General features: G+C 44.2%; 1 protein-coding gene across 1 annotated transcript; it reads right to left on the reverse strand.

The window, feature by feature from the left end:
* Positions 1–1,735: 1,735 nt before the first annotated feature.
* LOC110015962 (bestrophin-2a) lies at positions 1,736–13,922 on the reverse strand. The gene is made up of 9 exons (XM_023950236.2): positions 13,624–13,922; positions 13,452–13,546; positions 9,864–10,097; positions 9,499–9,653; positions 6,306–6,383; positions 5,119–5,271; positions 4,954–5,034; positions 4,255–4,409; positions 1,736–2,633 (listed from the first exon to the last, which is right to left on the reverse strand). The coding sequence occupies exons 1-9, from the start codon at positions 13,773–13,775 to the stop codon at positions 1,919–1,921; spliced, it is 1,818 nt and encodes a 605-aa protein (XP_023806004.1). The 5' UTR covers positions 13,776–13,922; the 3' UTR covers positions 1,736–1,918.
* Positions 13,923–14,619: the final 697 nt, after the last annotated feature.

Raw genomic sequence — 14,619 nt, forward strand, 5'->3', positions numbered from 1 at the left:
CTTCAGACTAATCTAGAACATTTTACATTTATAGTGTATAGGTGGTAGGACAGTCACTTTTAGTATAGACTGATCCCGAATTTCCACGGGTCTGTCTGCGCTGCATCTTCGTTGTGTTGCGTGGGGAGTCTATCTTAGGACCGTTAGTTAGTTTACATTAACTCCAGTCCACCCCCCACCCCCCACCCCCGGCTCCCAGAGCAGCAGTGGCGTGCAGTCAGGTGAGGCAAGTGAGGCTCGGCCTCACCTGTCATTGTGATCAAATAGAGAAACGTACAGTAACCCTTGTTCTATCTTAGGCACTTTAACATTGGGAGTTGGGTCATCTAGACCCACTAGACAGTGCTCTGAACCTTTTTTCTTCAATGATTTGTGATCAAATGGATTACATGAAATCTTTCCACCTTTATCCACCTTTGTCATGGTGGGGAGAACACCTCAATGGAAGGGGGGGGTCATCTAAGATAGCACAAGGGCTAAGTAAATATTATTTTGCACTGATCCGTGTTGAAGATATATTTGCAGTTGACTCGACACGTTTTCCACAGTTTCTGAGGTTTGATCATAGAGCTTTTTGTGGAGAAAGATCAGCGCACGGACTCAAACAGTGAGGCCAAACAAGTTTTTCAATGTTTGTTTTTTTAAAATAACATGGGAGTAAGTGGGGGGGAAAACAGTATTTGAAAATTACAATTTAGGCCTAAAATAATTTTTTTAATGATCATTTTCACAGACAACATTTGATAAAACTGATTAAAGCTCCAGAATTTGAAGTTGGAAAAATACTACAAATAGCTACTGAGGATCAAAAGGAAATGTGGGCTGATCAAATCTGTACATTTAATTTGCTTGCATTATATATGAATAATTATTACACGATGGAGTGTTCTGTCCACGTCTATAAAAGAAATATTCTCTGTTGGACAAATATTATCTTGTGTGTATCTTCTATGCTGTTTCCTGCTGTTGGATGAATGGGGAAATATTCAGTTCTTTCATTTTAAAAACCTCCAGAGGAGTCGATGCCTCACCAGCCATCAACCCCACCACACGTCACTGCAGAGGAGTGGTTTGCCCCGCCACCCCGTGTCGAGTTGTTTGCCCCGTTCTGTTTCCCCCCACGCCCTCCTCTTCCTCGCTGAATCCTTGTTAAATGTTTAATGTCATAAATCTTGTTCTTTTTTTTGCATTTCCGACAGTAAACTGTCGTCGTCCGTGAGGGAAATGGACGCCGGTGTTATCTGCTGTGCTAACGTGCGTCATTGTCAATATAAAATATAAGGTTTTATTTTGAAAGTACAAAGGAAGAGTTTATTTTGACCTGTTTCCAGTTCTCCGGCTCTTCCTCTTAAGAGCTGGTATATATGCGCTCATGGGGAAGGAGTCACACCTGAAACTGGATAGTATTGTCTACTTAGCCTACATGGTTTCGGGTCGTTAAGAGTTCTTTGTCCTCAGCTGGGGGTTGGAGAGCCAGTGACTCCCTCCCCTGACATCTCCCCCATGAGCGCATATAACCCAGCTCTTTTACCAGCTATTTCAGAATTGACAAAGCCTTTTGGATAAGAGGTGAAACGTCTTCAACTTTAAAAACCAAGTCCACATGACGACCTTTAAACCTACTACTATGATGGAATCCACCGGGATGAATGAGAGTCTTCATAGACATATTCTGACTGATTGATTAACGAACGATCTATTCTTTTGGGTCAATGGAGGCGCCCCGCAGACGGACCGGTGAACGTCAGCCTTGAACACACTCGAAGAACCCTCAAACAGATGAAGTTTGTGTCTCAGCCTCCGGTTTTTAAGACAGGAGGACGTTTTCGGCGGAAACTTCCCAAAGCGTCGGACTAAAAAAGTTGTTTCCAGGTAAGTGCTGCGTCTGCTTTTCCGGGAGAACATCGGCAGCGGCCACCTAAGACGCGGTGAACTCTGACCCCATGCTCACGCTGCGAGCACGCTGCGGCTCGCCCTCGGAGGGCACAGCAAGGAGGGACATCTTGATTCCAGCTGACGAGGGGTCAGCGGTTGCAGGCCCAAGGACGTGGTTGCTGATGGACGGCTGGGACCTGCAGTGCTCCAGGTGGAGCAGAAAGGTGGGTCGGGAGGTAGCGGGGGCTGTCTGAGGTGAGGGGGGCAGCGGTGACACCGTGCACGTCTGTCCCTTCTCATTACTGCGTCCGCCCTTCATCTTTCTGCTGCCCTTCTCTTCCGGCTCCCTTTTCACATTGGAAGGAGGACTTTCCCCACCCTGATCCTGCTCGACCCCAAAGTGAAGGTCCAGCAGAGGCGTTCTCCCACCCCCGTCATCCCTGAAGCTGCACAGTGTACTCTGGGTGTCCTGCCCCAGGCCGGACGGCAAGGAGCCAGCCTTCCCCATTTTACAGCTGTCCTCCTCTTCCTCCTCCTCCTCGTCATCGCTGATGCAGCGGTCAATGCTGGGGGAGTGCTGGAGCCTCTGAAGCTGTGCCGACGTACGGCGAAAAGCCCCGCCCATAAAACCAGATGGCGAGTGGGCAGCGCCGAGCAGGCGGTTGAACAGGGCGATGTTGGGGTGGCGCGTGCCGCACTCCTCCATGTTCTCGGCGATGTCCTCCAGAGGCTGGAAGTGCATCTCCTCTTTAGGGATCCTGGGTGGGGGGTTGGGGGTGGGAGTAGAGCTTTCACTGACAACATTTAACTATAAACTATCAAAAAATTTATGACTGACACTACTCACAACAATTTTGGGATATTGTTTTTATACAAGCGTTTTTCCGTTTTGATCAGAATTTTAATGACATTTTCTTTGATGTTGCTGATAATGATTTCATTAGTTGAATATTTATAGTTATTGTAGATTTCAGGTTTGGACAAGAACCAAACTGGTTTTCCTCTGAGTGGTGATGCCGGTCCAGACTGTTGCTCCTCCTCCACCAAAGTGAACCCTAAAAACGTGTCTGTCTCTCCGTCCGTCCGTCAGTCCTATCTATCTATCTATCTATCTATCTATCTATCTATCTATCTATCTATCTATCTATCTATCTATCTATCTATCTATCTATCTATCTATCTATCTATCTATCTATCTATCTATCTATCTATCTATCTATCTATCTATCTATCTATCTATCTATCTATCTATCTATCTATCTATCTATCTATCTTGACTCAGCGTTTCGCTCACTTCGCCTTCTCCAACAACGCTGACGACCATCAATTCACCAGACACTCATCAGTGAACAGGACGGTAGACCGTTGCTGCATTGTCCATTGTCACAAACTCTGACAGTAGTTCTGTGTGTCGATGCAAGTTTGCCGATGACACTTTGAGACTCACCGAGTTCACCTGCAACACCTGACTGCCAACTACTCCCTTCTACTATTTCGTTCTTTTTGGTTTACCACAAAAAACTCTACGTAAACTGCACTTTGTTAAAAACTCAGCTGAGACTCAGAATTATCGCTCAAACACCATCCATCCAACCAACACATCACACCTGTTCTGCAGCAGCTCCATTGGTTACCGATCACACACCAGATTACATACACAATACTTGTCCTGACTTTTAAATCCATCCACAACATTGTAGGATCTTGTTCATGTGGCCACACCCACCCGTACCCTCAGATCCTCCTTCTCCCTTCATCTGGTTGCAGCTACTCTGCCCGGCTCTGGAATTCACTCCCCCCTGACCTCCAAAACATTGGCTCTCCCTCACAATTCATCAAGAAGCCAAAAACTCACCTTTTCCAACTTGCATATTTCCCCCATAAATTGACAGTCTTGGCATGATTTTAAATGCATATTTTAATGTACATTTTTTTACCTAACAAATAAAATTGATTATTATTATTATTACTACCAACCTGAAGGGGCTATGGTCAGGTGGCGCTGCTTGTTTTTTCAGCGGCGTTGTGTTCATGGCTGTTAGAATGATAAACCTGGAACAACTTACTGACTAAATCAGCTTTTTAGACCCACAGAGTGTTGACGAAACCCTGAAAAGGTTTTTTTGTTAGAATGTTTTGGTTTTGGCTCCAATAAGACAGACGGACTGAACACAGTGAGACTTTTGTGTGTAAAAAAACACAATCAGGCGTGTCTGTCACCACAATCACACACAATCAGCTCAGTATCCTGAAAATCAGTGAAGTGAAACAAACCCTGTTTAGTCCATTGAGTTATCCCAGACTCATTGTGAGTAGTGTATCTCTGACCGTTCATTCGTGAAAAAAGTGGACTCAGAGGACAGGAGTTGGGGAACTCACGCCATGTCGAAGGTGGAGCCCTGGAAGGAGGGTTTGCGGAGGCCGAAGAGCGTGGCCGCCGTGTACGGGGGCCGAGGATTGGAGTCGTTCCAGTACCGGTCTCTCTCCATCACCGGCAGATCTCCATACATCTCATCAACCGCCATCATGGAGACCTGCAAGACGTCAAACCAATGTGTGACCACGCTGAAGAATGAACCAACTGACTGAAACCCCCTTTAGCGTTCTGAGGCAACAAGGTCTTTCGTGGCAGCCTCCACAGCAGTTGGTGCAAAATATAATGAGTTAAATCTGTAATCTGTAGGACTCCCAAAACTACAGACGGGAAAGCAGCCAACAGGATCTCTGTGGGGATCATTGCTTCTTTGCGGCTTGATGTTTTACAAAATCTCCTCTGGCTCTCTATGAGGAACTGGGGTGGTTCATCCCAGCCAGACTAGAACAATTCTGGGAGCATTTCAAAGAGAAGCCCTATTGAGAAACACGGTGGTAGGAGTATCACGCTGTGGGGCTTCTTTAGATGGTCCTTGGAGGTGGCGTGTGACACTCAGAGGTGTCTGAAACAGTTTAAATGCATGTCTCTCTTAAAGGACGACCCAAATTAGAAGAGATTTCCCCGATCAAGCTTCATGTTTCATAATCCTCCATTTAAAAACAGAGGAAATATGGAATCATAAAACGTAAAAGTTTATTTTTAACCTGAAAGTTTCTGTCGATTAGCCAGTTGGTCTCAAAGTCGTCATCATCTTCTCCAAAGGGGTTGATCAGCTGCTCTGCAACCTGCCAGGCAAACAGGTAGAAAAAAAAAGGAAGTCACGGGTCGCTCCGAAAACGGAACAAACTTTGTGTTTCACTCGCTCTGACCTTCAGCCAGCCTGCATAAAAGAAGAACTGCAGCAGCGTGAAGATGGGCACATACAGGTCCAGATCGTGGCCCTGGTAACCCTGACTGGGGTCCAGAAACTGACGGCCAATCAGACACACCAGGAAAAAGCTGTACACCGCCAAAGTCACCACCTGCAGAGGAGGACACGGGTCACATGCTGCTGCTGCTGGTGTACAATGGAAGAATTTCATTCCACCGGCAGCCTAGATGGAAGCTTGTAGACCTCCTGCTGGCCGTTGGATGATGTGCCCACTACACACAGACAGGTGGTCCCTGATGGTGTCCATCCTAAAGGTGCGTCTTGAGACCCTGCCCAAGGTTGGTCTTAGTGTTCATCATGTATCCAAGTAGACCCAGACCCTTTTTACTGTTGAATGGTGGACTGCAGATAATTCTTTGAGGTTGCTGTAAAACGTTTGTGGAGTGGCTTCGGAGCCACCTCATCGTGTCTCCCTGACTCGCCACCGGAGTCTATCGCCTTCCCATCAAACAAAATAAAAGCCAGGAACTAGCGAAATGAGTAAAAAACAAACGTCTTTGGAAAGTTTCTCTGCCAAGTGGAAAAGGCCCAGCCAGGAGACAGAAGAGGAGCCTTCCACTGCCAAAAAAAGAAAGCTGCATTTCATAGACACTACTTCCTTTTTGCACCATGAGTGTGGGAAGGGGAGAGAAGGATGACACCTGTCCAATGTACGATGACATGTGTGTCAAAATAAAAGCTTAGAGATCGCCTTGTCATGTTTCTGTTCCTCCTTCATCATAGCATTTCTGTGATAATCATCCACCACATCATAAATATCGGTCCGTGAGGACATTTTGTGTTGTCATACCAGTCCGTAGCGATAAAGAGGTTGGGGACCACTGTTTTAAGGTGTCTGTGTTTCCTTTAGCATAGGTATTTTAATAACATTTTTGTATTAAAGATTTGTATATTCTCCTAAAGTACTGGTCTCGGTTTCCCACGCCAGAGAGTCCTGCATTTATCTGATTTTAGTTTTCTGGTGGCGGCACTCGGCAGCAACTGGGGAAGCCATAATGCCGCACAGTCCAGAACCGTTGCAGGACGGAGTCATCCCAACTGAGTGAAAAACTGAGCGAGGAAAGCAGGTTTGTGGCGCCGAAACATTCGACTTTAACACAGCAGTGAGTCCTCATCAGCACTGACCTGAGTGTAGACCAGGGGCACGCTGACCATATCGTAATGAAACAGCAAGCTGCACTTCCCTCTGAAGGCGTTCAGCTCCTGTCCGACACAACCAGAGACAACTCAACTTCACCTCAACAACTCAACTTTCACATACTACAAGTGAAACACAAAAGCTTTTATTAGTGAACTGAAAGGATTCTTTTTTTAGACCACAACAGATAGCAGAGCCGGTTGATATTTTAGACAAATTGTGCATTTTGTGGTACAAGTACCAAATTTGCTGTGGATGCATTTACCTTAGGAGCCCTTCTTTCAAAAAAATAAAATAAAAAAAACACATTTGCCACGAGAAAAATCCAAAACGGCGGCCATTTGTAAAGATGGCAGCCATACACTCAATTGTTACAAAAATGTGAAATGTCTATTTATCACAGTCTTAACAACATGGACTGTTCATACAAAATATTAGTGATGGCCCGTTTGACACAGACGCTTTGGGGCGCGTTTCACCTTCATTGAGCAGAGTGGTTTGGCACAAAGTTTCAGGGTGTGTGTCAAGTTGTCAACTAGCGCAGATCACGTGGTTGATGACGTATGAAGCGCCAAATGCTTCGTTTGGTCGAACCACGGTTCAGATGTCACCTGTGTTTCAACAGTTGGGCGCACTATTCTCTAGAAATACAAAATCCCAAACGTTTCCAGACCAGTTCTATTGTTTCCTCTGTATTGGAATCAGAGTCAGTTCATTGCATTTTACCATGGTAAAGTACTGTGGCTCAGGATCGTTTCAACTTGGTTTCTCCTAATAAGACCTTGAACATTATTTATAAGGAAAATACTTCTATCAATATTTGATGGTGAGGTATTATTGTGTAGTAGTAGCGATAGCTCAGCGGAATAATCGTGGCGTCTGCATCCAAAGATCCCGGGTTTAAGACCAGTATTTAACCATTTTTTAAATTTGCTTTGTGTTTATTTTCTTCATGTGATGTGTGTTTTGCTGTGTCAAGCAGTTCTCACAGAAAACATAACTCTTTGTGTTGTTTTACACATACGTCCAGTCTGCCACCAGATGCCGCTGTTCTGTGTGGTTTGAAATCCCTGAATGGGTGGTTCCTTTTTCTAGCACAATTACATGAACCCCCAGGAAAAGCTTCATGGGGCTTCTATTCCCATCCTTACTATATATATATATATATATCTATATCTATATCTATATCTATATCTATATCTATATCTATATCTATATCTATATATATATATATATATACATATATATATATATATATGTGTGTGTGTGTGTGTATATATATATAGATAGATAGATAGATAGATAGATAGATAGATAGATAGATAGATAGATAGATAGATAGATAGATAGATAGATAGACAGATAGATAGATATATATCTATATATATATCTATATATATATCTATATATAGATATAGATATATATATATAGATATAGATATAGATATAGATATATATAGATATAGATATAGATATAGATATATATATATTTATTTTTTTTTAAATCATGGCTTTTCTTCATGGCTAATGTTTTCTGAAAGATCGGGTCCTCAGTTACAGACATGCCAAATTTGGTGCTTGTACCACGAAATGCAGAATAATTTTAATAACTAGTCCCACTAAGATCACCAGTCCGTTTCAGTGCTGCTAAGCTGGTTCATCTACAGCAGTGGGTTATAAGAACTGACATCCACCACCTTGTGTCCCAAATTATGATGCAACTGGTCTTTAAGTGTCAAAACAGATGAAATTCTCTGCTTTTCCATTAAACTCATGGATGACATTGTGTCTGTGAGCTCTTTGGATCACTGACATCAATCCTCAGACACCTGTTTGGCAAAACCTCTAAAGAAGGATCTTCCACAGTTTGAAGCAGACCAACGTTTTCGGGGGGGTTTGAATGAAAATCTGGGATATTTCAGGAAACCTGATTATCGTGCTATTAGGAGATTCAGGGCTGATTAGAGCACACATGGGTTGGTGCAGCTAAAGGCAGATTGTCTTGTATGTGTGTTTATGTTCATACATTTGTCTGATTTTGACTTGTTTTATCGCCAATTTACTCTTAAGTTAACTGCTCATTTTACTGAATGTATGGTTTAAAATGTGTACGTTATCTTATGTAAATATATAGATTTTTGTATCTTCTAGGGTGATTTATAACATCTACCTCAGGGCTGCAGATGAAAAGTAGCCCTTTGGCTAACCCTGTCGTATTGACAGGATTGTTTATTAATATGCGTTCTCCCTGTATTGAATAAATAAAATTAATCAAAATCAAGAAGGTTTCTGCAGGACAAATACGCCAGATAAAGAGAACAGCTGCTAAAATACTATTACAAAGCAGCAACCACAGATTTGAAGTTGCTGGAGTCTCTGGAGTCCCACAAGCATGAAGGTGTAGGATCCTCCAGGGGTTTGCAGTTCTACACAAACCTTCTATTCAGCCCCCCCCCCCCCCCCCTTAAATAACACTCACAAGCAGAAACAGCTGTAGTGTGGACATACATTAAGACTCATTTTCAGTCTTGCTCATTGATCAGTGCCACGCAACCCTGGACGGTCCAGACTTCTGGAGTAGGGGTTGGTGGGTGGATGGCCATGTCCCACCATGTCCCAACAAGACTGGCAACGTCAGCAAGGAGGTGTGGGAGTCATGGTTTGGGCCGGAGTCATGGGGCTGAAGGTATTTTTGATTGGAATAGCTTTTGATTTCAGTAAATACGACCTACTAATGCAGAAAATTTAACAAATGACCATTTTCAGTTTTTTAGAATCTGTTGTGTGTAATTATGTGGAACAGTGACGTTGAAGGTTGATGTTTCTTAAGGAAAAATACGTTTATCTTTAGGAGGTTTGTTCAATAACATTTAATATGTACTCTAATGGTTGGTGACTTGAAAATTATGGCGGTTGTGGGAAATTGCTTCCTTTTGAAGCCAGCCACTAGTGGTCATTTGAGGAACTGCAACATTTGTGCCTGCAGGTTTGCTTCATGGAAACAGAATGTGGAGGTTTTGCTTTTAAACCAATTTTTCTGCCATTTTGTTGTGAGAACGTTTTCAGCTGAGACATATTTTAGTCACTACAGAAACGTGACTCTTGAACATAAAGCTAATTCCTGTGGGTGATGTCTCCTCGGGGCTCAAAGGCCTTCTGTCTGTGGCTGAAGAGCTGCACCTCCAGCAGGAGCTTGAGCGCGTGGTCGTCTCTGATTCTGCCCTCGCAGCGAGCCACTGCAGCCAGGTTGGTGAACCAAACACAGGGGATCCAGTACTTGTTGTAGGGAGAGTGGAGACCCTCGAACTTCTTACGCTCCTCTCTGGTCATGAATCCTGCACAGACGGCAGAAGCACTGCTCCAGCTTCTTCATATTGGAACATTTGCCCCATAAAAGAGTGTACTGACACTCTTTTATGGGGTAAAGAGTGAACACACACTGTCGGCTTCTCAATCTACTTCCCAGCTTTAAACACTAGGTGGCAGTGACAGCTGGTCAGAGTGGAGGTAGCTGGTGAGGGGTAACCCTCTCTGGGAGCTCTCACCGGCCTCCACCACATGGTCCATGGTGGGGAAGCGCTTGAAAACGGCTGTGCTGACGGAGCGGAGGATGAGCAGTGCGGACAAGCTGGCGTAGCGCATCATGCTGCGTCTAAGCAGGCGGCCTCGCTCGTCGTTCCCCTGCAGGCCTCCTGACAAGACGCACATGATCCGGTCCGGCAGCGGGATGCTGGTATACTGGTTCCACCACCGGTTCACTATCAGGGTCACGTAGAAACCTGCACACAGCAGCAGCGGTTCAGCTCCTAAACTCCTCAGGCCAGCTGTTTAAAGCTGTGGAGCTTCAAGAATCATCAGTTATGGGACAATCAGGAACCCTGCAGCGAAAAACCTTAAATTGGTAAATATAATTTTCATAGCTTTTGATGACGATGATGAGTAAACATCCATCCTCTTTGGAACCCACTGAATCCCTTTTGGGGTCACGTGGTTGCTGGAGCCTATCCCAGCTACTTTTGAGTGAAGGCGGGGCACACAATCGCAGAAGAGCTCAGAAATTCGAGGTGTTGTCTGATGGAAGGGATTTTATGTTCTGGGTCATTTTTTATGGATATTTAAGAACAAATGATTATTGTTCAGCCATATTTTGATCCTCGTTAAGCAATTCAACAAATTTTGTAGTTTGTAATTAACATTTTCCAGGATAGAACAGTAGTGCTGGATATCGTCTGCATAGAAATGATATGAGATGTGGCTGAATTGATTAATATGTATATAATAATAAAATAGGGCATAGTACAGAACCCTGAGGAACACCAAAAGTTATTTTTTTCAATTTCAGAGCTTGAGGAACCAAAAGCCGCATTAAAAGTTCTTCCACTAAGATACGATTCAGATTTTATGGCTAACAGAGTTGCATGAGGTCAAGTGGGACATTTGGTTATCACTCTGGTTTCAAAAAAATTAGGAAAATGGAAGAGAGAAAATATGGCTGCACTGTTGGATGATGTCAGGTCCAGCAGATTCATGGGACTCACGGTTGAGTGCATGTTGTGGCACACAAGTTCAGCAATTGTTGGAAATATTGAAGTTACCAATCAAATGTTCCCACATTTAGAAGAGACCAACAAACAGTAACCAAAAATTAAAACTGACATTTAAATTTCGTTTTAAGTATTGTATTTGAGATTCTATTTGGCCATTAGGGGGACAAGAGAAAATAGTATTTAAGGGGTCCTTTTAAAACTATTTTCTTTTCTCTTAGTTTTGTATAGATTAGCTCTCAGGACAAGTACGTTTACTTAGAATCTGCATGTTTTGGTGTGTTGAACATGGATTCTTAAAAATCCAATGATCTACAATGTCTTTGAAATGAAGAGTGAACTCGTGAAACACTTCAAAAGTGCAAAAGCAAACGATCCACAGCAGAGACAGACGTGCAGGCAGTGGCGGTTTTTGATATGGGCGATGTGGGCGTTCGCCCGGGGCGGCACTTCATAGGGAACGGCATTTGCCGTGCCCGATGCGTTACACATAATGTGCTACTATATTCAAAGAGGAAGCTTGGAGCTTTTAATTTGAAATTGCTTCAGCTGAGGCCACTTTACGCTTTTATTTTGACACAACAGACTCTTAAGAATGTCTTCATCCTATTTCCTCTTCACACTTAAGGCCCGTACACACCGGGACGAATATTCGCCACGCGTTATTAGCCAGCGTTTTTCGCCACGTTTTTTGTGTTCACACCCAGGCGATTTTCGCTGACGATGAGCCGAGCGAACATGCAATTTCATTCCCTGACATTAGATGGCGCTTAATGTAAAACAGAAATATTCCTGTACACAAGGTGGCGCTGCGCAACTTTACGCTTCTTAAAGTTGCTTTTCACTCAGAAGAAGAGAGCAAGTATTTACGCGCTTGTCAGAATCAAACAAAGAAAACATGAATATTTCAAGCACCAGTAGCTCCAACTGGTGCTTGGTTCGGGGATATTTTAGAATGTCCGTCATTATTTCTTCACGGCAGTGTAGATGCAAATCGGCGTCTATCTTCTTCGCTGGTATGTGTGCTCAGCAAGGCAGTTTTGTGTTTGAGCGCCCCCAAGTTGTGTTTTACTGTAACTTCAGAAGCTCCAGACACGTGTGCAAAAGCGCCGTTCTCATTGGTCGTATAGTTTTCGACGCAACGCGTCAAACCAAAAAAACGAACCCGAGGCGTTTTTAAAAAGTCACGCTTTGACGCGTGTCGTTCTTTCGCGTCGGTGTGCACACTCACATTGGTGCCCTTTGTTTAGTCACGAGGCGTTAAACGTCGGCGAAAATCGTCCCGGTATGAACAGGCCTTTATGGTACAAAAAAAAAAAAAAAAAAGATGAGATAACTCAGAGTGAAACAACGTAAAACAGGCACATGAAAAAGAATTAGGCAGAACAAAAACATCCGTGCTCAACCCAATTTCGACAAAAGCAGGCAATGGGGATTATTTCCCACAATTCCTTGCTCCGACACAGCAGACCCGACGCGCACGTGACCACCGCCCTCAGCTGTAAGACGCTTGCGGCCACACCTCTTTGCGGTAGTCTTTGGAACATAAGTCAAAAAACTCGAGAGGGGGGCGCAACTCGCCGGTGGCTGAATCACACTCACAGGTGATTGGGAGTCTTTTTCTATCTGACAATCAACTCTGAGCCGCAGCTGCGCCTGTCGTCATAGAGACGGAGCCGCGTGTGTCAGAGGGAAGGGGAAGGGGAAGGGGAGGGGGAGGGGTGGTGGGGGCAGACCATTTTTTATGGATTGAGGTTTTTTGGAGGATTTCTACTGTTGGTGTTGCACAAATTTAGGGAAATGCCAAATATTTTTGGAGTAATCCCACTGATGAGTTCTATGATTTAGTCTTTAATGTTTTATAAGACCTAAACATATTAATCACAACAAGTTTTTTTTTAGATCTCATCCCTCTGATATGTTTCACAAAGACACACACAGGACGTCACACATTAAGAAATTATTGCTAAAAATGAAGCAGGAGTCCAGCTCTAAAAAAAAAGCTCGAAAAAATGATAAAAGAGCAAAAAAAAACGGAATTATTTGATTTGTAATTTCTTATTAATATTTCCAGGCTTTCATTGTTTTGTCCTGCACCATGTTCATATTTGTATAATTTTGACAGAATATATTTCTATGGAGAGCAAAATATTACAAGTTATTTAAGGTTTAACTTGAGTTACTCTAGATTAATGTTCCTGTTTTTATTCATATTTATGTTCAAAAAGTTCAGTTTAAAAGGTTTAAAAGTTTAGCTTTAGTGTGTTCAGTAAATGTTTATCTTCTTCGGCCCAAAACCTTAAGCGTGTTTTTAACTTAGGCCCCTGTGTATGAGGCCAGAACAGTCTCATAATTCAGAATTGCATACCTGTGTGACTGAGTTTGACACCCGTGTAATACGAGTCTAGAAAAGCCATGCATTTTTTGTGTAAAATGGCTAAATAGAAGATAGGGAACACAACAGGATGTTGTCAAATTTTGTATGTGTGCGGCGGGGGGCGCTGGTGGGGTTACTCGCCCAGGGAGTAAGTTAGTGTAGAACCGCCAATGCGTGCAGGTATGAGTGGCGCTCTGTCTGTGAAAACTCACCCAACACGAATGACATGGGGATCAGGCTGGCGTAGTGGTTGCAGTAGATGGCCAGCTTCTCAAAGTATCTCTTCTGGTCCTCATACAGAAAAAATCTAAAAATAAATAAAAAATAAACAGCTCAGAGATCAATAAAAAAATCAAGTTCCCTCTGTCAGTAATCCTGCCTCACCTGTAGGTGATGCTGATGGCGGCGTACAGCACGAAGAAAGCCAGGAACTCTTTGTACAGCACCTTGTAGATGCTGCCTTTCCAGGCCAGGAGCAGTTTGGAGAAGCCGCAGAAGCGCGCGTTGGCCACCCGGGCCGTGTAGGTCACCGTCATCGCAGCTCACAGCTTTCCGGAGGAGACCGGACACGAGTCACCAGCTGTTGAAAAAAAAAACTCTGAGAAAGAGCTGAGAAAGAATCTTCTCACCTCCAGAGGGGAATCCACCTGGGGCGCATTTCATGCGTAATTGACGCCGCTGGAATGGCGCGTAAACGTTTTCATCCACAGTGAATCCGAACCCCGAAAGTCAGTTGGTCCACGGAGCCGATCCCCTTGTGGAGTGGTGCTTGCGTCGGCTGCATGGCTGCAGTGGGGCAGCGGTCAGTGCGCCCCGGGGTAAATCCCAACAACGGCTCCGGGAGCGGGAGCTCGTTAGCGCGGCCCCTGACAGCGAGAGTGGGGCTGATGATGGACCACAAGCGACAGGCCACAGCGCGGGGCGCTGGGGGGGGGGGGGGGGGGGGGGGGGGGGGGTTATGAAACAGAAGCACGCGGGCCGTGGAGAGGACAACAACAAGCGTCCCGTGGGATGTCAGTTTTCCTGAATGAAGTTTGGCTGCATACTGGACCAAAAAAACACCTCAAAAACAATGAATAGATTTTAATTTCTACCAGCCAGCACCTAAAAACTCTCATAACATGTATCATCATGTATGTGACCCAGTTTTGGTCCAGCAGGTACACAGCTTTTTCTTCTACATCTAAAAACGTTTCAGGACTTCCACTGGACCTTTTCCAGAAAGGCACTTTTCTCCTTAATCCATGTTGATGAAGATATTTGACCTCAGATTTGTTCTCTTTTCCAACCAGGCAGCCTGACAGAGGGCCTCAAATCTGACTGAAAGGCCAAATCCGAAATTCATCCCCTACCCCTGAAGTTCCTCCCATTGCTCCAATT

This window comes from Oryzias latipes, chromosome 1, assembly GCF_053564925.1.
Source record: "Oryzias latipes strain Hd-rR chromosome 1, Olatipes_Hd-rR_3.1".
NCBI classification, from domain to species: domain Eukaryota; kingdom Metazoa; phylum Chordata; class Actinopteri; order Beloniformes; family Adrianichthyidae; genus Oryzias; species Oryzias latipes.